General features: G+C 39.1%; 1 protein-coding gene across 3 annotated transcripts in view; it reads left to right on the top strand.

Annotated features, from left to right (window-relative positions):
• The first annotated feature begins 10,333 nt into the window (after positions 1-10,333).
• IGSF10 (immunoglobulin superfamily member 10) overlaps positions 10,334-25,078 on the top strand; it is a 28,029-nt gene continuing 13,284 nt past the window's right edge. Inside the window, exons 1-4 of one of the 3 annotated variants that reach the window (XM_058187091.1) lie at positions 10,334-11,325; positions 15,204-15,457; positions 22,635-22,764; positions 23,512-23,902. In XM_058187091.1, the coding sequence (XP_058043074.1) occupies positions 15,234-15,457; positions 22,635-22,764; positions 23,512-23,902 (745 nt within the window). In that variant the 5' untranslated portion in view covers positions 10,334-11,325; positions 15,204-15,233. Of the gene's footprint in view, positions 11,326-15,203; positions 15,458-22,634; positions 22,765-23,511; positions 23,903-25,078 lie in introns of those variants that run through there. The other 2 variants (XM_058187093.1, XM_058187092.1) reach the window with 2 other exon arrangements.

The raw sequence follows: 25,078 nt of genomic DNA, 5'->3' as shown, positions 1-25,078 counted from the left end.
CTAAACATGCTAAGTTTCCTTCAGGCAGATAAACAACACCCAGCAGCTGTATAATGCAAATAGTGAAATACCAATATATATGTGGAAGATGAGGGTCTATAGAAGATAAAGGGTGAGATATTATATATGTATGTCTGATAATCTTGTCAGTCAATTCTGTCTCACCACCAAATACAATCCCAAAGAGTTCCTAAACCATCAATAAAAAGGGAAAATATATTCTATTGTATAGGTAGTCTTCAACTTACAACAGTTCATTAGATGATCATTCAAAGTTACAACAGCACTGAAAAAAATGACTTATGACCATTTTTCACAATTACAACCATTGCAGCATCCCCATGGTCATGTGATCAAAATTCAGATGCTTGGCAACTGACTTATATTTATGACATTTGCAGTTTCCCAAAGTTACATGATCACCTTTTCTGGTCTCCTGACAAGCAAAGTGTCAGGGTTCCAAGTAACACCCCCAACAAAAGAAGATTCCGAGGCTAGAAGTTCCTCAAAGTTCTGTTTTATTAGAGATGTCATGTTGGCACATCTGGGAAAACCCAAATCTGAAAGCTTCTAGGTTTTCCCCACCCATAGGAAAGTCCAAGTCCCTGCCCAGCACCCAGATGTCCATCACATGGCCCAATCAATGCACTGTCCCACTGGAGATATCTCCCAGTCACACCCCTCTAGGTGCAGGGCAAAAGAAAGGAATTGTTCTGTCCCCCCACCTCAGTCCAGGAGGCACGAGAAATGACTCAATTAGCCAGCAATTGAGTCCATGGCAGCTATCAGCTCTGGCAGCAACACAGCGAGCGTCTGCCGAGGTTTTTCTGTTATCTTTCTTGATGCCGGTGTGTCAACCAGGAAGTCAGGAATAAACAGCACTTCAGCTCAGGTTCTCTCCAGGCAATTGGATTTGTTCGTCACAAAGCAGTATAGCAGCCCCTCCTGCTTTTATACCCTGTGAGGTGTGGCTCCGTGACTCAGCACTTTCTAGGCCTGCCCCACCCCTGCTTCTGTTGTTCCCGCCTCTCTTGTCTACGAAACCTGGGATCTAACCAGGACTGATTGTCCCCAGCTGGGTCTGGAAGCATTTCCTGGGCGAGGGGAGATACAGGAGACAGAGGCCTTGTCACCTCTTCCACCTGGCCTGCCTCTGGCTGCTGGAGCTGAGCCAGGGAAGCCAGCCCTGCAGAAGGGAGCGCTGACGGCCCTTCCCCCTCACTCTCTGAGTCACTCTCTGGCAGGGGGCCAGGCCCGGTGGGGGGTTTGGAACCACAACAGGAATATTATGATTATATATCTCCCCTGCTCCATACAATCTGCCCTCCCAGTTTCCCACAGCACTAAATGTGGCAGGCCTGAAGATCCAAAGCAAAAGATGGCTTCCAGACCTGACACACAGTCAATGGGGAAGCCAGATTCACTTAACAACCCTGTTACTAACTGAACAACTGCAGTGATTCATTCAACAGCTGTGGAAAGAAAGGTTGTAAAATGGGGCAAAACTCACTTCACAACTTTCTCACCTAGCAGCATTTGGCAGCACAAAACTCACTTAACAACTGTCTCACTTTGGAATCAGTTGTAGCTGTAAGTTGAGGACTAGCTATCAACACAATCTTTGCCATTTCCAAGAAATCAATAATGGCCCCACCCAATATTAGGGAGTGCTTCTGGCCAAAGGATTAGGCTGGCTGCCGAATGTACACATACACATTTAAGAAGGGGAAAAAACAGTAAGTAAAGATGCTTCTTGAAGTAAGATTTTGTTCATGAATGGAAACTTTAGAAGAGTTTCTATAATGACCTACAGATGAGCCATACTTGGAGCTCTGAATAAAATGCTTCAGTTCTAGCTCCTGATTGCTAGAAATAAAATTTCTAGATTTTTCACAATGTAGGAAGGTATGATTTATTTAATCATGGTTTGCTGAGTGAGCTGCAATTGGCTGAGCGGACACATTATAAGTCATAGGTCACAGGGGTAGAGTTCACAAAACATGCTAAGTAACAAATCAGTCAACATGATGGTTTAGTATGTTGTATGAACCCTTGTGGTTTTCCTATGGCAGACTTTCATCTTCCCATGCATCTGGATTTTCCTTGAGATGCTAAAAACCTGACTTTTGACACATAGATTATGGTGAATATTGGCTTCCATATTTTTATTTAAGAATTGATATTCCAACCTCCATTTGGAATATGACCAGAAACCCATTATCACCAACAAAACAGTTTCATTACCAAATCACATTTGATTTTTCTCTTCCACATAAATTCAACATTCACCAATCATTCACAAAATCCAATAATTTTCACTGTCTCTCTCTTTCTTTGTTTGCATACACAATTGCAGAAACACATATAACGCCTCTGCCTCGTTTCTTTTCATTTTGAATAGACAAAGTTCATCGCAGCCAATCAACCCAGCCAAAGCACAGTTTAATTTCACATAGAAAATTCCCTTCCCTCTATTTAGTAATGAATCCCATCCAAATCACCATTGTTTAATAACTAAAATGTGCCAAGATTTGCTGGCAAAGCAGTGCACTAGCGTGGACTTGTCTAAAAGCATTTGTGATTTCAAAGCATCAGATTCATTTCAATCATAGTCAAAGCACATGACTTTGAAAGAGCTCTTATAATGGTGACTTTTAAGCTTTTCCATCATTTAATTCTATAAGAACTACAACTTAGTTTTCTGCTATATCCAATTATTACTTTTTTAATTTGTGGTTTTGTAGATACAAGGCAGATTTCCTTATAGACAGGCCCAACAGTACCAATAGCTGGCCCACAGACCAAAGTATTCAATGGTCCATTTTCTCCAGTAACCACTAATAATCTTGAAGCCACTGGAAATATGGCTGGATATAAAGAGACCACCCAATGATGTATGGAGTTCTACTTCTTTCCACTGAAACCCAAGAATTAATAAGTGACCAATACTAAGTTTCTACTGGAACCCACTGCCAGAATCACTTTTGAGAGAGGAAACAAGATACTTCTTCAAAGGGTCACTGTTTTTAAGGGCTAGAACATCCCCACCAACATGCTTACTAGTCTGGTTTCTTGTATTGAAGCAGTTCTCATCATGTTGAAATAATTCCACTGATTATTTATATAGCATCATTATTCTGTATGGAGCCAAAATACATAAGAATAGTTCTAAGCCAAGGAGTTTATAGTCCAAAAGCCAAGAGGTTCAAAATTTAAAATTCAGCCCAGGGAAAACAACCATGTAGAAAGAGACAGGAAAATTACACATAAATTTCAGTAATGCCTGCAGTAAAATAAGCCATTTTTTCCCTTATTCTTCCTCAAGACTGCTGGAACATGTTTGGTGGTTTGTGATAACACTGGACTGGATGGACTTTATTTTTTTTTCTTGAGGAATTTGGGGGAATCTGAATGTTTTGGGGACAAGGTTGGTGCCTTAAGTCTCAACGGTCATTTAAAAATCTATTAAAAATCACTAAGAAAAGTCCAAAATGGTACCCCTAGAATTTTTGGGAGTTGCAAATGGGATTTTAGGAAAGTGGAATGTGGATTGCCTCCTTTTTTACTTAAAGGAATATGTCCAAAATTCATGGTCATTTTGAAGGAGCTACTTTAAGTCATAGAATTAGCTATAACTCTTGGAAACTTAAACCAGTAAAAGACAGCAAGTAGTAATGAGTGAAGATAACTGAGCAAGAAATGACAGCCAGAAAAATGAGGTGAAATAGGCTTGTAGAAAATTTAATCAGAGGCATGTCAAGATGTACCCTAACATGAAAACTAAAATCCACCATATAAAATTCAGGCTTCAATATGAATTCAGAACTTTAAAAAAGGTATCCAATGAATTCTTAAAGCAAACAGCCAATGTTATCAAATAAACCTGATATAAATAACAGCATTAACAGCTATATTACTTGTTATAGTAAACCAGAAAGCTTGACTAATGGACATAGGTGTGTTGCCATTTCATGATCTGTTGCGTGAAACAATTGAAACAGGTTTTCTTCAGATGAGCTATCATTTTGCTGAAAGATGTAGCATTTAACTTGCTACTATACCATACTATGTCAAATTTTGTTATCTTATAAATTCATTGGAAAATACGATTTGACCATGTATACCTAGAATTCTGATGCAATTTTAGAAGAACAGAAGGAAATATTTCAGATAAAATCTCTGGGCTATTTTCAAAGGAAATCACATGTAATCTATACATCATTAAACTTGAACTATTACAGCCAAAGCAATATTCCTTAGGAAACATGTTCCCTCAGAGTAAATGTCTATGTAAAATATCTTTATTAAAATGGCTTTATCGAAATTTAAATGATATCAGTACAATGGCACTGACATTCATTTACTTCAGTATCATGCCACATGTGGTTCAACTCTGTTTCCAGATGTTGCAGTAAAGCTGCCAGAATTCTTTGAGATTGGTAAAGGATTGCCGGCAGGTACAGTTCAGAAACATCTGTTTTAGTATAGGGCAGGAATTAATCTATTTGCCTCCAAACTGGATTAATGAGAAAGGGTTGACAGCAGACTATAGTGTTCTCCAAAATTATTGGCAGTACAGCTGCTAGAATTCCCAACAAGAAGTAAGTTAGGGATAATGTTAAACCTTCCAAAACATTCTTTCCCCCCCCTTTTTTTTTAGCTTGTGCCTGGTACCCATGACTGGGAATCACCTAATAGATGATTGCCAAATGTTTGAAGAAAATAGGCAGACGGATAACTATGTCCTGTAACAATCAGGATTCCCCGGGAAACAATTTTAGTGTCAGCGTTCCAACTAACTCCTCATTGCAACTCCGAAACAAAATCCATCAAAGCAAGATTTTATTAAAGAAGTCATATTGGCACATCTGGGGAAAACCCGAATCTAAAATCCCATGTTTTCCCCCACCCACACTAAAACTCACACCCTGCCCTGTCCGGTGACATTCACATCACATGGCCCAATCAATCCCCCGTCTCAGCTGCCACCAAACTTCCTTCACTCCCCTCCAGGTGCCAGCAGCCCAGCCTTGATCTCATGTGAAAGAATGTTTATGATTTATTCCCTTTGCTACTCTCCCGTTCCCACTGTGGCAGCCCTGTAAAGTCTGACCAAAGATGGATCCAGGGCTGAAATCTAGTTGTGCTATAGTTCTTTGAAATTAGGAAAACTGAAGTGTTGAACTTCAATTTTATGGTGGTCCCTTTTCAATTGAGGCCACTTTGATTTTATTAAAAATAATAATTTTGATGATTTATTATTATTATTATCGTTTACTTTATTCATTAAACCTGAAACTCAGTCAACTGAACATTCAAAAAGGCATCACAAATGCCATTGACTGGTGTTAATGGTTGATACAGGTTGCTGCCAGCGTCCTAGGTATCAACCAAGTACCTTCTTAAGATGTACGATGTTCCAAGAAGCGCAGTTTTTTGCAGTTCCACTGGTGTTATTGCAGGAAGCTGCAATTTATTGATGTATCTTATAAAATTCTTGGACATGGTACCAAATGCCCCAATGACAATGGGAATCACTGTTACATGTTTCATCCATAGCAGTGTAGTTTCAATGGCCAGGTCGTGATATTTCATGATTTTTTTCCAGTTCTTTTTCTTTGACTCTGGCATCTCCTGGTACCGCGATGACAATAAACTGTACTTTTCAGTTTTCGACAACTGTGATCTCTGGCATGTTGTGTTCCAAGTGACGACCCGTCTGTAGTCGAAAATCCCACAAGATCTTCACATTCTCATTTTCTATAACATTTCCCACTTATTATTTCCATTTTTTCCACTTTATTATTTTTTTAAACTTTTTCCACTTTATTATTATTTTTATTATTGTTGTTGCTGTTGTTGTTGTTTTAAACTAAGCTTTTCCATAGAGATTTAGTTCTCACTCTGGATGTTTTAGGTGTTCTTTTGGGTTGTGTTTTTTTTACCATGAGTATTTTACAAAAGTAGATGTTTTATCTGGACATCACTGCTAACTGCTAGGAGTTTTATTCAATAAATGATGATTTAAAAACTGTATCTTAGTGCTATCTCTGGCCCTATTCAGTCTTCATCTATGCTTTCCTTTCTACAGTCTAAAGCTAAACGGCTGTTGCTTTTCTTTGTTGTTGAATTTTGGTAAGAGGTAACAGAAAGAAACCCCCTGTCAGTATGGAATGTAGTTGGGAAGGTAAAGGCAAGAATAGAAAAATCCCTACCATATTTCTATTCCCTATGCATTAGTGGGAGTTGCATGTGTCAGTACAAAGGGAAAATTATCACTGTGGTGTTGAATTACTAACTCAAAACTTTAAAAGCCTCCTTAAAAATTTCCTGCTTGCTAGTACAATGGGTGTGGCAAAAGTTTTGGACGAGAGATGCTTGCACTCTAGCGTTAGCATATGTTAAATATTTGTCTCTTTAGATAAAGTAATTTATGTCTTCTTTCTTTGGTAATCTGATTCATAGTTTAATTGATGATATAATTTCAATAACACACATTCAGCATATGGGTATTAAACTTCAGTAAAAAAAAAATGGCAGTAGGAGTCTAAGGTAAAAGAAAGGACATCATTTGTCCTTCTAGGCCCGAGTTCAGCAAAACAGGCAAGTCAGAAGAAACCCCCTCAGCAAATGAATTGCACCTGGTTCTCAGATGCCTGCAAAAGAGTTTCTGAATAGCCGCTAAATATCATCCTGCATCCTTGTATTCTGCTGCCATAACTGATGAGGAATGTTTCACCTGCAGGGATTATGGATGGATCCTCATCCTATTTTTCAGCACCCTTTTATCAGAGTGAATGTGAACAGTTTCTCTTCCTCGCTCTGCAAATCTTAAAGTGAAAAACACATTGAAAGAAATTAAGAATGTGTCTTTGTCCTGGTCTCCATCTAGCAGCTCTGCTAAACTGTGCAGCTTTGCCTTAAAGGGCTGTCCTAGCTGATTTCTATTGAGGAAGAACTGCCCTAAATATTTCTCTACGTGCATGATAACCCTACCCTTCTATACCATGGCTGCAGTGGTAGGATTCAAAAACTTTTACTACCCGTTCTGTGGGTGTAGGTTGGTGGGTGTAAGAATACTGTAAAATCTCCATTCCTTCCCCATTTCAGGGGATGGATACTGTAAAATCTCCATTCCTTCCCCACTCCAGGGGACGGATACTATAAAATCTCCATTCCCTCCCCACTTCAGGGGAAAGTTACTGCAAAATCCCCATTTCCTCCCAATCAGCTGGGACTCAGGAGGCAGAGAATAGATGGGAGTAGGCCCAGTCAGAGGTGGTATTTACCGGTTCTCCAAATTACTCAAAATTTCCACTACTGGTTTTCCAGAACTGGTCAGAACCTGCTGAAACCCACCTCTGCAGGGGTGTCAAACTCCTGATGTCATATTGTTGTCACGTGATGTATCATGACTCTCCCCCCCCCTTCAGTAAAATGGGGTGAGCATGGCCAGCGCATGACACATCTGGCCTGCAAGCTGCAGGTTTAACACCCCTGTTCTATACACATGATAACTGACAATATGGCTTGATTGATTTTTGACAGGACCCATTTCAAATGCAGCAACCAGGAATAATAAAACATGTAATTTAATAAAACAATATATCTGAATACACTGTAGAAAATAACCACCCCACTCCAGACAGTGAAATGTTTTGGGGGATATTAAGAGGCAGAATATTATATTTCCCCAAAGGAGATATGGGGAAAAAATCTTAACAAAGGCAGAAAGCAGCTCCAATAGCTTCCAACAGAAGTCTTAAGCCTTTAGAATAGAATAGAATTTTTATTGGCCAAGTGTGATTGGACACATAAGGAATTTGTCTTGGTGCATATGCTCTCAGTGTACATAAAAGAAAAGATACGTTCATCAAGGTACAACATTTACAACACAATTGATGATCAATATATCAATGTAAATCATAAGGATTGCCAGCAACAAGTTATAGTCATACAGTCATAAGTGGAAAGAGATTGGTGATGGGAACTATGAAACGATTAATAGTAGTGCAGATTCAGTAAATAGTCTGACAGTGTTGAGGGAATTATTTGTTTAGCAGAGTGATGGCCTTCGGGGGAAAAACTGTTCTTGTGTCTAGTTGTTCTGGTGTGCAGTGCTCTATAGCGTCGTTTTGAGGGTAGGAGTTGAAACAGTTTATGTCCAGGATGCGAGGGATCTGCAAATATTTTCACGGCCCTCTTCGTTTAAAATATCCATTAAAGATGGATATTTTGTGCCCATTAAGAAAGACTGGGCCAATCTATTCATAAACAAAATGCACAGAAGGTTGGAGCTGATGGGATTAAAATTTACATCCCCCATCCAAATTCTAAGAACGGGACATGACCTTTAGGACATTAATAAGATTAACCCACCATCATTGAAATAGCAGAAGACACAAAAGCGCCTTCATTGCACAATCCCAGGAACAGTTCAAACTTCAAAGTCATAGAAGCCTATAAAAATCTTTCCACTCCTTCAGCCATTTTGTCAGCCGTCCCAGAACTGCATACTGATGTTCGTTCTGCTGATCAATAAATAGAGTCCTTCTTTCCAATCAGCCTCCATTTCATTTCCAGCGCCTTTCTCCCAGCTTGGAATAGGACCAGATTTTTCTTCCAACAACACAATACGAAAAGACTTGATCTCTTTAAAAAGAAGGTTCAAACTGATGGCACCATATGAGATGCAAAAATATTAAGCAAATCAATTGAATAAGAAGACTGGGAAAACCCATGTTTTTTAGAAGCTACTATATCATTATTATAGTTAGTCAACAGTCAGCTAGATATTTTGTCTGGATTTGGTATTTTATCCATCTACTGAGGCTTTTCCAAAGATCTAGAATAGGCAGATGTTGCTGTTTGATGGTATTAAATGTGTCACTGGCTGTAAGCTGTTTCAATGAAAGCTGCCTTTTGTAATTGCCTGATGGTGATTTCATCAATGTTGATTATGGTGTTCAAGTGGTTTTTTAGGATTGCACCCATGGTGCCTATTACTAATGATATTTTGTCATAGTTCTTCTGCTTCTATTAGCAGGCCTTTGTATTTTGTGATTTTTCTCCAGGTTTTTTTTCTTGCTGTCTCCAGGTACTACAATTATGGTTCATTGCACAGTCAGCCAGATGTTTAGACTGGATGTGGCAATTTAAAAATGGTTCACTGCACAGTCAGCCAGATGTTTAGACTGGATTTGGCATTTTAATCTACCTATCAAGCCCCTTCCAAGGACCTGGAATAGGCAGATGATCTTTGATGATGTTAAAAGTATTGTTGCAGGATATAATCTTTATTAGATTATTGTTATTATTCGCAAATAGAGAAACACTTACTGTGAATTCAAAATAACTTGATTTCACATTAGGGGAAAATCCTTTTCATACCTCAGCCTTAAGTTTCTAATAAAATCACAAACAAATATAAGCAAACAACCAATGGAAATCTCATAATAAATACCATTGCAATAACTGCAATAGTGCAGACCACAGTTGGAAAAGAGTGGTTGAAAAATATTTGGCACATCAAATAGAAAGCCGAAATAGGACTTTCACCAAGCAAAGAAAAAAAAAGAGAATGATATTAAATGGATATTTGCTAAAAACTGTTGACATCTAACATTTGTCAATATGTTGACAATATAAATAAGTGACTTTGCCTAATGTCTGGAATTGGTTCTGGCTTTTAAGAGGGGGGAAAAAACCAATCTTTGTTGGCCAAGTAGGAATAATTAAATTGTTGGAATGAGAATGGCCAAGTTATATAAAAACATCAAAGTTGGATATACAAACTAACAGTGTTCCAACAGGATTTATATTCAAAGTTCTGAAGTCTAAATATAGGAGGTCTATGCCTGGGGAAGAAAGGGAAATAATTTGGAACAGGAAAGTGTGATTCATACATCTTGCCTGATGTAACATTTTGTAGAACCAGAAATCCTTGCAATTTAGTAGTTTTAAGAAAGGTGTCTTGGATTTAAGACTTTGTTGCAAAACACTATCTTTACCAACGGCAGGGATAACTCTGATAACTTATGCTGGAAGTGATGGGGGGGGGAAGTGACATTCAGAAAACTATTGGAATGAATCCACCCATTCCAGGCCAGTATCGACCCCCCCCCTGCTTTCCCCAGTTTCCCCATAGAGATGTATCAAGCTCAAATCCTGGAATTTGCAAGGGCTAGTTGAGAATGCTGAATTGAAGACCAACTTAGCTTTTCCTCCAGGCTGTACCTGAAAAGTGGATGCTTTAGAAGCTTTGGCTGTTCTTTGTCAGAAGGGAGATACACACGCCTTGTACTTCCTACTTTGTCAATCTTGCAACTTCATCTCTCAGCCCCGCGCGCTCTGCTGAAGGAACCGAGGGCTTCAAGGGAGTGAGCAAAGTGGCGAAATGGTGCTATTTTGAAGCCTCTAAGTTTGAAGGATGCCCTTCCATCTGGGTAGGAGTCTCCGCGTGCTGGCTGGGGAATTCTGGGACTTGAAGTCCACACATCTTAAAGTTGCCAAGTTTGGGGTTCCCTGCTTTAAGGGGGAAGACAGCCCTTAAGGACCGAGTGGCGGCGGGGGAGCTCCACAGCGGGAGAAGTTCTTCTGGAGCAGCGAACTACCACCAAACAGATGTCTATGGAGATTCGCAATCCTCCTGGTCATGGTTGTCCCAAAAGTGCTTTTTCAAAAGGCAACTGGATTTTGGTTTTTCTTTGAAGACTTTTAGATGTTTTTGAAGACATCCAAGATCTTGGATGAGAAGCGAAAGGTCTTCAAGGAAAAAACAAAGGCCAGTTGCCTTTTTGGGGAAAAAAAACCACTTTTGATAGGAAGTCCGAGTCTCGCTTAGCCAAGGGCAAGCTGGAGGACCTGCCAATCCAGGCGGCCCCTCAACTGCGCCTCCTCCCCTTTCTTCCTCCAGGAAAGTGGGAAAAGCGCGTCTAGCCAAACTCAGGAGACCAAGCGGATGTCTAGGGAAGGGAAGGGGTCGTCAGTGCGACCTCCACCCCCGGCTAAGCTTTTTCTGAGACGCTGGGCGATCCAGGGAAGCCGGGAGGTCTGGAAAGCTTCCCACGAAAGGTAACCAGGCAAGAAAACTGAAGCGGCGTTAGAAGGAGAGCACGCGTGGGATCTCCGGCTCCCCACCTCGCCTGCTCCAGATCCGAAAGGCGTGTTTTGATCCTCCCAAACTGGGATCCACCCCCTGCCCCGTGCAGCGGCTTCCCTTACCCGCCGCGCATCTTTCGGGTCCTCCATCAAGCGCGGTTGTTGATGTGATGTAAGGAGACATCCACGCGGATCCAGCTAGAGAGGAAGGGTAATCAGGTTCAGGTACGTTCTTACGTTTTATTTCTTTTTATTTCCTGGAACGATATTTTGGAAAGCCCCCTTGTCCTCTTTTTTTTCCCCTCGCCAGTCCAATCTTGGTTTGGGAACTTTTTTTAAAAAAAAAATTAAAACTACCTGCTTTACCAAACACCAGGTGATTCCTTGGCTCCGTCTGTGGTATGCTCCAATCGGTGAAAATATGCCATAATAATAAAAGTATAACGTTCGGTTTTTCAAGATATTGCAGAGACTCCGTTGGTTTGGCTGCAAGAGAGTGAAAACTATCTCTGAGCTGATATGGATGAGGTGTTTCCCGGTGTCAACTGCAAGGCTATTTATTACAGTGCTTGCTTTAATTCTTGTCAGTAAGGCACTTAACTACATTGCTGTAATTTCTTGGCAGGCATCAGATTCATTGAAATGAGTTGACAAGAACTGCAAAAACAAAATACCCTGCACAGAAGCTTTTTATTCAATTTGGACTTCTGTCCTCTGAATTTCTTCAAGGGCAGATCTTTATTTTGTTGTGGTTTGTTGCATTTTTTTAAAAAAAATGTAGATCTCTCTGAAGATCCAAGTGGACAGAAGAGCAATTTCTAAACAACCCTACAGTTATTTCAAAGAATATCTGAAACTACCTTTAAATATTTAAAACTTTTCATTCCCTAAGACCATCTTTTGTAGAACCATCATCAGCTGTGATATGTGACAGTCTTGATAAATGAAAGGAAGTGGGAGGGAAACAAATTAAGAATGAATCTAAAATCTTCACACATGCTGGTCATCTGTAAAAAGATTTGTTGTCTAGCAATGACAAATATGACATCAAATGAGTGTGTTATAATGCAAGACATGGGAATCAGGGAATCACTGATTTAAATAACTTCCGTATTTCATGATATGGTACCTGAGGTTTTGGGTTCGGGAAGAGAAATTAAGGCTAAGAATTTGAAAAGTTCCTGTTCAGGCTCTTGATGGGAAATCCAGTTTTTACTATGTTAACTAATTTCGGTTTCAAAATACTATTAGGAAAAGAATTCTATAATCCTACAGCGAGCAGCACTCCTTACTAGCACTGATGATGTTACCTAGTTAGGGTAATAAAAAGCCTGCAAGAAAACAAGCAAACTCAGAGAGCACCAAAGACCCCTCAATCCTATAGTTTGGAAGGAAGAGAGAAACCGCAGCTCCTGCACCTTGCAATTTATTGTAGATAGAACAGAAGGTGTATTTACATTTTTTAACCAATTAAGTAGGAACGCGGTGGCTCAGTGGCTAAGACTCTGAGCTTGTCGATTGAAAGCAGTTTGAATCCCTAGTGCTGCATAACAGGGTGAGCTCCCGTTATTTGTTCCACCTTCTGACAATGTAGCAGTTTGAAAGCACGTAAAAAATGCAAGTAGAAAAATAGGGATCACCTTTGGTGGGAAGGTAACAGTATTCCGTGTGCCTTTGGCATTTAGTCATGCCGGCCACATGACCACGGAGACGTCTTCGGAGAGCGCTGGCTCTTTGGCTTTGGAACGGAGACAAGAACCTCCCTCCCCCTAGAGTTGGGAACAACTAGCAATTATGTGCGGGGGAACTATTACCTTTACCTTAAGCAATTAAGTTATTGTTTTAATAAAAACATCCCATTGACATTAGTAAAAGGGAAACAAAGCAAACATTTCTGAAAACATTCTGAAGTAATGAATGCTAAAAAAAAAAATAGGCTAAGATTTCTTAATCTGCCTCTTCTATTTGATCAAGGCACAAATGGCCCTATAAGATCTTTGGGGTGATAGATTTGCAAGGTCTAGTTTCTAAAATATTTGTATCAAGAGACTAACTCATCCAAACAGAACATGGAGATTAGCAATATAATAGTTAATTGCACTCTTATTTTCCATTAAACTAATTCTAATCTATTCAAGTAGCATTATAAAAACAAAAACAAAAAAGAATGAAACAGAATTTGGCAGTGACAAAATGAGCCATAGCTTTTGTTCCCTATAAAGGAGGAGGAAAGTAAGAAAATGTTTAACTGTTTTCACTGTTCCTATTGCTTCTCTAGCTTTTTTCACAAGTACAGTTGTCTTACTAAACTCCTAATTCTTTGAGGCTTAATTTGCTTGGCAGAGAAAGATTGATGTATTTGTCAGCAAAAAAAAGCCAAAAACAAATCACAAGCAGATTTACGACTGCTTTAAAAATAAAACTTTGGTTCATCAAGCAGAATGTTCAAATTCCAGTTTCAGTAGTATGTTAAATTCCAGATTTTAATATCTGTCAACAACCTCTCCTATTTCCTGCTACATTCACTAAAAGCAAAAACCTTGTTAGGAATGTTTAAAGGAAAGAGGAAGTACAAGTGGTCCTTGGTTAGTGACCATTCATTCAGCAACCATTCAAACTTACAACAGAGCTGAATAAATAGTATTTGTCTCTGGTCCCCAAAGATATAGTCCCGTGATGGCAAACCTATGGCATGTGTGCCACAGCTGGACACAGAGTTCTCTCTGTGAGCACGCGAGCCATTGCCCAACTCAGCTCCACCACGCATGTGCGCGTTTGCCTCCCAACAGCCAGCTGATTTTTGGGATGTGCAGGGGGTGGGGCACATGCGGACAATGCATGCACATGCACAGGGGGTGAGGGGGAGCCGGGGGACTGCTGCGCCCCCATCGGCCCATTTTTGGGCTGAGGAGGCTACAGGGAGGCCTGCTAGGCCAAAAATGGGGGCAGGAAGGTTGCCTTCGCATGCTCATGGGGAGCATGGGGGGGGGTCATGCACGCATGCGAGTGTGGGAGTGGGGTGGGGGGATCTTGGGGGGGTCACGCATGCATGTGCAGGCCCCCCTGCATTTCATTATAGATGCTGGCACATATGCACGCTGTCGCACACACCCACGCACTTTCAGCACACGATGAGAAAAAGGTTAGCCATCATTAATATAGTCTTTGCAACACCTCCTTGGCCACATGATCAAGGCTTGTATGCTTGGCAGCCCACCTGCACTTATTATTGGCTGTAAGGGTGCTTCAATTCCCTCCATCCACCTATCTCCTCCCCATTTTTCCCCTTTTGGCCACTCTGCAGTCTGCACTGGCACTTCCTTATGCTCCATTTAACCTGCTGCCCTGCCCTCTCCTGACACTCCACTCCACTTGCAATTCCCAGCATCTTCCCCATCTTCTTTCTCAAACTGCTTACAAAGTGCACCTGGCATGATGCTTGGTGAGGCAGCTGCTGGCTGTTGCCGGTACTTTTTCCCAAGGCCACCTGGGGCCTTGTCTAAGTTATGTACAACCTGCAAGGTCATAAAGAGTTCAGGGTGGCAAGGGAGCGGAGCAAGGGCAGACAAGCAAGTGAAGCACAGGATGGCCAAAGGGGCAGAGATAGGCAAACGGTTTGAAGAAGAAGCTTTTATGAGGCTTAGGGCTGGAAGAGACCAAGCTGGAAATAGGCTTGGATTGGGATGGGTCCTTGCCTAAGGGCTGCTGGAATTGCCATCTCTAAGCAAAATGGACATGTGACATGCTTTATAACCATATCACTTAGCAATGTACTTGGATCCCAATTACCATCATTCATTGAGGACTAATGCTTATGGGTATTTAAACTGCTGATTTTTTTCCCCTTGAAAAAGTAACCCTTATGGCAGCCTTCTCCAATCTGCCATTCTTTAGGTATGTTGAACCGAAACAACCCTCCACCCTATTTTTCCAACTGGTAAATCCCATTCTGACTGGGAATGGGGACAGTTGCTATCCAAAACATCTGAAGGCTGCAGGTTAAATGCGTAGCTAAGAAAAGCTAAGTAAAACTAGCCTGTTCAAAGCCAGAAACTTTTGATGTGCCATTTTACTCCGATGCTTTCTGTTGTGTTATTTTCTAGAGTATTCTTTGTTCACGCTTGGCTGGAAGGATGGTCGGTTTAAAACTTTTGCCACACAAGATGCAAAGAGAAAGAGGAAACCATCCCTATGCAGTCGGAGTCCTTTTTGGGTTCCTCTTGGCTGCCTTTCCTGGCAGCAGTGCCTGTCCTAAGCTTTGCGCCTGCTATGTCCCGACTGAAGTGCACTGCACCTTCCGATATCTTACTACCATCCCATTGCACATCTCCCAACATGTGGAACGCATCAATTTAGGGTAGGTTTGCATGATAATGCTGAAACCCTGAAATTAGTAATGCTGTGCTAAAATTTGTTTTGCAGTTTCTCTTCTACTTTTTTTTTTCAAGATGTTTAAGAATTTATTTCAAATTGTATTTATTTATTTATTTATTTATTTATTTATTTATTTATTTATTTATTTATTTATTTATTTATTTATTTGTATCAATCCCACCTTTATTATTTTTACAAATAACTTGAGGTTGTGAACATATCCCAAACAAATTCCTCCTCCTATTTTACCCACAACAACAACCTATGAGCTAGGTTGGCTGACAGAGAGTATCTGGCTCAAGATCACCCAGCTGGCTTTCATGGTTGAGATGGGACTTGAACTCACACTCTCCCACTTTCTAGTCTGATGCCTTAACTATTAGACCAAACTCTCTCTCTTAATATTTTTGAACTTATTTGTTACTCTTTAATGGTGTTGTATGTTAGGAGCCGTAGTGGCACAGTGATTAGAAGGTAATACTGCAGGCTAATTCTGCCAGTGCCAGGAATTCAATCCTGACCATCTCAAGGTCAGAATTTACCTCCAATCTTGATTGATTTGATTGACTTCCAATCTTCTAAAGTCAGTAAAATGAGGACTCAGATTGTTGGGGACAAAGTGCTGACATTTGTAAATCATCCAGAGAGTGCTATAAAGCAACATGGAGCACTATATAAGTCTAAGTGCTATTGCTATTTTTTTTTTTCTATTATCCATCATTCTTACCTCTACTCAGCATTTTATACCTTCTAGAGTAGTTGCTTACTTTAATTGAAGGAAGCTCAGATTACTAGAGAGATACTGGAACCTCTTAACTAAATAACAATGTTGCACAATGCTTCCAATTACATTACAACAGCATGATTTTGATACCTGCAGGGTAAACAAGCACTATTAGAAACTATGAAAGTAGCTGTTTTAATGGGAAAATGTGGTAACTGAAAAGTGCAGTCTTGTTATCCAAGAAGTGACAATTGTTTTAAAAGAAAGCAGTTATATTCATAGTGTCACACACTAAGAGGCAGTATATGACTGGTTTTAGCCTTATTATGAATTGTCAAATGTAAACAGCCAGATCTTGTTCTATGGTATCCACTACTTTGGATATTGAATAGTGGAGGGACACCAAACTCTCTTCTTTTGGAATTTCATCAGTTTTCTTTCTCTTGGAAAAATTAGAAACAATGTTCTAATTGTTCATCTCTTTTAGTGATAATTGATAGGCACAAAATGGCCAGGAAAATTATGACTGCATGACAATAAGAAATAGTAATGAGAACAAATAACATGTTCACTGTTATAAAACTTTTTCAGAACAACTAATGGCAAGAAGCCTCCTGCCATTAATCTAGATGAGTTCAAATATTGATTAATTTGCCTATAGTGATAAATTAAAACACATGCATCAAAATTTTTCTTTATACCCTTCATCGTTAAGGATTTTTAGACAAGTCGAAATTTGAAAAGTTGACAATATTTTATATATATCTTTGTAAATGATGATTGCTGGCTATTCACAAAATTATTACCATAATGTGTGTGACAGTCACTGAACATCGGGGGGGAAAAAGCTAAGTTTGTTGACTTCTACCTTCTGCAGCTCAAGAATATAGTCAATTCAGTTATTCTTTGTCTTTTTTCTGGCTGAGTGGATATAGTTCCAAGCATCACGCAGAAATACAGTCATCCCTTTTATGGATCCAATGTGTGGGGCATTTGGCTTTCTTGATTCAGATGCTGGTAAAATAATGCTTGAAATTTTGCAATCCAGATTACAACAGTACATGGAATCGAAACTGTCAAGTATATAAATCAAGTATATAAACTGGATTTAGAAGATGCAGAGGCTCCCAAGATTTCAAACATCTGGTGCATAATGGAAAAGGCAAGGACCTTCCAAAAGCTTTTCCCACTCAATTAATCACATGAATGCTTTTGACAATGTTATCTACAAATTGTAGATGATTCTTAAAAATATGAATGTGCTGAGGTCATCTCATCTACTTATTGAACCTATTCACCTATTGATCAAGAAGCAACAGAACAGAACATGGACCAACTAAATGGTTCAGAATTGGGCAAGGAATGTTCCAAGGATACATGCTGTCACCTTATTAACTTAACTTTCGTGAAGACTATATCATGAAAAAAGTTGGACTGGAAGAACTACAAATTGGAATGAAATTTGCTTAGAGAAACACAAACAATTTTAGATATTCAGGTGATACCAGTTTGATGGCTGGAAATGAGGAAACCCTAAGGCATCTCTTGCTGAAGAAAATGCAGCAGACGAATTGCTGGTCAATAATTTAGGAAACCTAAGATTATATCAATAGGTATGCCACTATACCTATAAACAGGTGGAGAAGAAGTATGTAGTAGTAACATACTTTATCTTCATAGGATCAGTAAAAGGCATGGTGACTGTTGTCATGAAATAAAGTGAAATCTGCTTCTGGAAGAAACATCGCAACCAATCTAAACAACATATTCAAGTGCAAGGACATCACTGTGACAACAAAAAATAAAGGTACATATTGCCAAAGATGTGCTTATCCCAGTTGTAAAATGTGGCAGTGATCATTGGATCAACAGAAAGACTGAATAAATAAGAAACAAATGCCTTTTAACTGTGGAGAAAATAGTTGAAAATTCTTTGGACCTCAAAAGGATTAAACCTCCATTTTTGGCTGAAGTAAGAGCAGACTGCTCACTGGAAGCCTTAATAATGAATCTGAACCTTAGCTATTTTGTACACATAAAACAAAGGTAAGAGTCACCTAGAAGATCATGATGCTTAGGAAAATATGCTTATAACCTAAGCATAGTACACAAAATTGTCTGCTACAATGTCCTACCTGTCAACAACTATTTCAGTTTCAACCTCAATAATACATGGGTACAATAATGTATAGATACAAATTCAAGGTAAACCGCTCCAAACTCGATTGCAGAAAATACAACTTCAGCAACAGAGTGGTCAATACCTGGAATGTTCTTCGTGACTCCATTGTTACATCCTCAAACCCCCACAGCTTCAACCTTAAACTGTCTACCGTGGACTTCACCTCATTCCTAAGAGGTCCATAAAGGGAGCATGCATAAGCGCACCAGCGTGCCTACCATCCCTGTCCTACTGTCCACATTTATGTGTACTCATTTCCTATGTTCATGTCCATGTTTATATTTTACCTGTTATCTTGTACATGTTTGATAAACTAAATAAATGAGTAAATGAAAAAAATAAAAAGGAATGAAAATAGAATGAGAAAAGATAAGGTGACTACGGTATTATGACAAGCACAAGGTTACAAGAAATCAAAGGGGTTACAGATAGGCAGCCCTGGTAAATGAATGTCCATTGGATCAGGAAGAATTAGAAATGATTGAATGACTAAAGCTCAGTGTGAGTGCCAGAGTCATTATTGGAAATAGAGAGGATACACAAGACTGGCAGCTGATCGTGGTAGGTTTTTTATTTCATTTAAAAAAGGAAAAATAATAAAGGCAGGTGAGTAAGAATGCCTGGTATACCTCAAAGATGATGGCATCCTTGATGTGTTGTCAGCATCTAACATAAATTAATTTAACTAGAATTTGGTTTAAGTCTGTAGACATTCTCAGTCATCCAGATCATGGTTGTCTCAGAGGTGCTTTTTCAGGAGACAACTGGACTTCCTTGTTTTTTCTTTGAGGACACTTTGCTCCTCATCCAAGAAGCTTCTTCAGCTCTGACAGAACAGTAGGGAATGGAAGGATTTATACTCCTTGCAGACAGCTGGTCATTTTCATCCTTATAGAGCAGGGGTCCTCAAACTTTTTAAACAGGGGCCCAATTCATGGTCCCTCTTGTTGGGGGGGGGGCTGGACTGGCTGGGTGAGCGTGACTAGGTGGTCATGTGACTAGGTGGGTGTGGCCAATTTAGCAGTCCATTAAACAATGCACACAATTTAAACTTTAATTTGTTTTACTTCTGGGGGTGTTTTATTTGCTTTTGTCTGCATGTTGCTCTTTTGGTTGACTTTTCTTTTTACTAGATTGTGTTTTGAGTTGTTTAGGAGTCTAGTGATCCACTAGAGTTTCTGAGGAAACTCAGTTTTGCAGCAATTCTTCTCAACCCCAAGGAGCTTACAATCAATAAGTCTCCCTGTCTCTCCCTCCCTCCCTCCCTCTCCCCCCTCTCTCTTTCTGTCTTTCTCTCTCTTTCTCTCTTCTGGAGGCACAGGAGGTCAAAAAACAGGGCATGTAGATCAGAGGTGGGTTTCAGCAGGTTCTGACCAGTTCTGGAGAACCGGTAGTGGAAATTTTGAGTAGTTCGGAGAACCAGTAGTAAAAATTCTGACTGGCCCCGCCCCTATTCTCTGCCTCCCAAGACCCAGCTGATTGGGAGGGAATGGGAATTTTATAGTATCCTTCCCCTGGAGTGGGGAGGGAATGGAGATTTTACAGTATCCTTCCCCTGCCACACTGACCAAGCCACGCCCACAGAACTGGTAGTAAAAAAATTTGAAACCCACCACTGATGTGGGTGCCCCATTTTTGGCCTGCTTTGGAGTGCTACTGGAGGCCAGGGTTTTTGGGCCCACTTTTGGCCTCCTGGGTCATCCATGAGCCCCATTTTTCACCTTCCCCATCTCCAGAACCAGTCTGCAGGCCAAAAATGGGCCTGTTTTAGCCCATTTTTGGCCTCCCACGATGTTCATGTTGTCCTAGCTATATTGAATGTGGCTATTCAAATTATAGCTGGACAATGGATGGGAGGGAGGGAGGGAGGGATGGAGAAAGGAAGGAAGGAAGAAAGGAAGGAAGGAAGGGAGGAAGGGAGGAAGATAATGATGGATCATTTTTAGTAGTTCCTATAGAATGTAGACTCAAATTTAGTATGTGATAATGTAAGCTTAAATTTTATATAAAACATTTTAAAATGTTTGTATATAACATTTTTAAAAATGCTGACCAAGGGAAATCTAAACCCCATTATCTCCCCCAGTATTGCAATCTTATAGTTAACAGTTTCAGATCAAAGCAGTTATAGCATCTGTTTAAAACTTACATATGCAAATCAGCTAGCAAAATCATCTTTGTCAGTGAACCATAAGTTGAGGCTGCTTTGATAACCAGCTGTATTTTATTGGTCACTCATTTAGTGGTTGGTGGTCACTCAGCAGTTTCTCTGAGACTTTGGCAGTGAATAAATATTCAAGCTTTCAGAGGCCTGCTGGAGTTTACAAACATGAAGCCACAGCGGGAAAGATGATCGTTGTTCACAAATGTCTTCGGTGTTCAGTGTGTATCGAATAATTCCCCTCTATTTCTTAAGATGCAGAGAAGTCAGGAAAGGAATAGGCTTATTCCTCATCTTTTCATTTCACAAATAATATAGAAATGTAACTCTGAATCTGTTCAAAGTGAATAGAAGACAATAGAATTTTTTATTGACCAAATGTGATTGGACGCACAAGGAATTTGTCTTGGTGCCTATGCTCTCAGTGTACATAAAATAAAAGATATCTTCATCAAGATACAACAGTTACAACACTTAATGATAGCCATAGGGTACAAATTTAACACTTAATGATACAACACTTAATGATAGTCACAGGCTACAAATAAGCAATCAGGAAACAATATCAGTATAAATCGTAAGGATACAAGCAACCAAGTTACAGTCATAAGTGGAAGGAGACGGGTGATGTGCACAGGGTGCCCTGAATAATTCTCCCATGTGTTATGCCTCATTATCCATAAAAGGAGATTTTTGGAACAGACAGTATCCAGTACTCGGGGGGCGGGGAGTTCACTAGAATGCAGACCCTATGATTTGTTGTTGCTTATAAGAATCTCTTTCAAGATAGATAATCTGTTCATATGCAAGTATTCCCATAAACAGGAAACCATAGGAGTGAGATGACAGCTGTACTCTGCAACAAGCCCAAATTATTATTATTTATTAAATTTATATGATTCATGATTCCCAATAACTGAAATTACCTAGACTTGAAACTGGAAAAGCCATAGAGAAAAAGTTCTTGGAAATTGTTCCTCTGTTCTGGAACTATCCAATTCTCCAGTGCACAATTATTATTTTTTTGCTTTTTATCCAGCATGTTATGCCTGATAAATTGACTTTTTTGTCTTTAAATATCTTCTGTTTAAAATATGTTGATTGTTTTTAGCACGCCTTCATGTTTTTACTTAGTAACTTGTAAAATATATTTTAATTATTTATTTTATTTATATTATTATAGTATAATAAAATGTATTGTTAGTTTCCTTGACGTTTTGCTACCATTGATCAATCTCAGCTCCATCAAACCCTCACTATTATGCTGGTCTAGGACAGCAGTAAATGACTGATTGAACCTTCACTATCTGTAAACACCCTGATTTTGAATACAGGTAATCCTCCACTTAGGATCACAACTGAGCCCAAAATTCCTTTTGCTAATTGAGACATTTGTTCCATGAATTTTGCACCATTTTATGATCTTTCTTGCCACAGCTGTTAAGTAAAACACTGTAGCAGTTAAGTAAATAACACAGTTGCTAAGTGAATCTGGCTTTCCCATTGACTTTTCTTGTCAGGTTGCAAAATGGGATCTCACTTTAACTGTCATAAATATGAACCAGTCGCCAAGCAGCTGAATTCTGATCATGTGACCATGGTGATGTCACAACGATTGTGTGAAAAACAGTTGTCATTTTTTTTCAGTGCCATTGTAACTTCAAACAGTCACAAAATGAACTGTTGTAAGGACTTCTTGTATTAAACAGTTAAGAAATTAGGTTCTAAGCCTTTTTCTAATTCTTCCATTGTGTGCAGTGTTCATGATGGTTTGATGGTACTTTGTTGTTTTGTACTGTAATTTCATAAATGTATTATATATATAGTGTTTCATTGTTTTTATTATCAGAACACTTTGAGAGGAACAACAAAAAAATTGTATAGATTTAATACTGATTAGGTCATACCCGAGTGTATGATAAGAAGAGACATATTTTTATTGCTTTGATCAAAGAATTTTCAACTTTAAATGACAAAATTTAATTATAGTCTGCTTAAACACCTTCAGAACAGAGATTTTATTATTGTTTGTTTAACGTTTAAACTATAGCTGACTAACTAAACCCAGATATGGAATGAAATATTTGTTACAGTTACAACAATTTGGTTAAACTGACTGAGACAGATTTTTCTGGCCTGGAGAAACTGGAATTGTTGATGTTGCACAGTAATCAGATACATACAATTCAAGACAAGACATTCTCTGATTTACATTTGTTAAAGGTAAGACTAAGCTGGAAATTGTCCATCACTGATTTTGTTTAGAGTTGGCAAAGTTTTGCCCTCAAACCTGTTGTTGGGGTTGGGGGGGAAGAATAGTTCTGAGGAGTGTAAGAAATAAGTTTATTACACTCTATTCACCTTTCATTTTCATCACCTTTCATTAGGGGCCGGTTTAGCTCACGCTGGTAAAAGCCTGTTATTAAGAACACAGTAGCCTGCAATTACTGCAGGTTCGAGCCCGGCCCAAGGTTGACTCAGCCTTCCATCCTTTATAAGGTAGGTAAAATGAGGACCCAGATTGTTGGGGGGGCAATAAATTGACTTTGTAAAAATATACAAATAGAATGAGACTATTGCCTTATACACTGTAAGCCGCCCTGAGTCTTCGGAGAAGGGCGGGGTATAAATGTAAAAAAAAATTTAAAATTTAAATTTAAAAATCATTCTTCTCATTGAATAAATGGCCGCAATCCTAAACATATTTGATAAAAAATAAGATTCACTGAGCATAATTACAAGTTCATTCATAGGTTTAAATATGGTTTAACCACAATTTATTGAATAACCACAATGTGGGGATGTACAACATACTAAGTCAAAATCAATGAAACCACATCATTTAGCATAATGTGTGAATTGAGAACATATTCTCTTGCTGTGTTAGCCTGAAAATCACTTTTTAGAAGTCTTTGAATTACACGTAACTTCAGCTTAGACTCTTTTTCTTATTTATTTTTTTATCAACAGATCTTAAAGATGAGCTATAATCAAATCAAAGTTATTCAAGCAGACACATTTCATGGTCTCATGACTTTGGTACGTTTGCATCTGGATCATAATAAAATTGAATTTGTAAACCCAAAAGCTTTCTATGGTCTCACATCGCTGAAGTTAGTCCATTTGGAAGGAAATTTACTTAAACAACTTCATCCAGATACTTTTGTCACTTTGAGGTACCTCAAGGTGTTCAGAACCTCTGCCATAAAGCATATCTACTTGTCAGATAACTTCCTGACTTCTCTGCCACAAGACATTTTTTCATATATGTCTGAACTAGAAAGTCTCTTTCTTCATGGAAACCCCTGGACTTGTGATTGTGCTATGAAATGGTTTGCCAAATGGGCAGAAAGGCATTCAGGTACATATTGTCTTTTGTATAAATTGCAACAATATACCTCAAATATCTGCTGGTCTCATTCACAAAGATTGCAGTAATTGACAGGATGCCCAGAGAATATATTATACTTTACATGTAATTCATGGTTGAACTGTGGAGTCCTTGGTGCTCTCTGAGCTTGGCTGTTTGCTTGGGAATCTTTCATTACCCAACTAGGTAATATCAGTACTAATGAGTGAGGGGTTTGCTTGACAGGCCATAGTAGCTTTCTATGCCACTGTTAGTGGGGTGTGGTTTTCCCTTTGGTAGTTCATTGATTAGGGCAGGGGTCTCCAACCTTGGCAACTTTAAGCCTGGCGGACTTGAACTCCCAGAATTCCCCAGCCAGCTTTGCTGGAGACCCCTGGATTAGGGTATCGTTTGCTTGCAGATGGGTTAAGTACAAAAATACTGGGGAATTCCTGGAAGATTGTGATTAAGACAAACCACTCATCAATAGACACATACAGATAAACCATATTTATACATCGTTCGAAAGAGGCAAAAAAGAAGAAGAAGAAGGAAACTAAAAGATCAAAACACACTTTTTCTAGTAGGCAAACATCCAAATTTGCAGGGATTAACATCAGATAATCAACCAGACAAAAATATTCTATTCAAGAAACTACGAAGGAAAAAAACTACACCACCACTAACAGTGGCAGAGCAGGCTATTTATATAAGCAGGAGCAAACCCCACAATCGCCTGTACTGGTGATGTTACATAGTCAAGTAATGAAATATCTGCAAAAAAATAATCAAGCATAGATAGCATCAAGTATTCTGCAAAAATAAGATTGTTAAACTCTGCTTGCATAACTAGATTGAGCATCTGGTGGAATGTCAGAGCATTCTGATCTCATTTTCTTCAATATTGTTCAATATTGTTATTAATGACTTGGGTAATGAAGTGGAGGAAATCTTATTAGATAACACAAAACTAAGTGAGAAATCTATTACCTTATAAATCAACATGAAATGAAAATGAATTGAAAATACTACAAATGATATTTAGCTGAGCCACCTAGACAGTTCTTCACTCGGGAAAAAAAGAGAAAATGCACTTGACTCAGCTATAGTTTGCATCTAAAGCAGAACTGGGCAATGTTTGAGTCACAACTCAGTCTCTTAACTTTCCTGGAATAATGGTGATGTTGA

The sequence above is a fragment of the Ahaetulla prasina genome, chromosome 6 (assembly GCF_028640845.1).
Source record: "Ahaetulla prasina isolate Xishuangbanna chromosome 6, ASM2864084v1, whole genome shotgun sequence".
Lineage (NCBI taxonomy): Eukaryota > Metazoa > Chordata > Lepidosauria > Squamata > Colubridae > Ahaetulla > Ahaetulla prasina.
The sequence above is the reverse complement of the archived record's forward strand: the minus strand, read 5'-3'. Positions and strand labels throughout refer to the sequence as shown.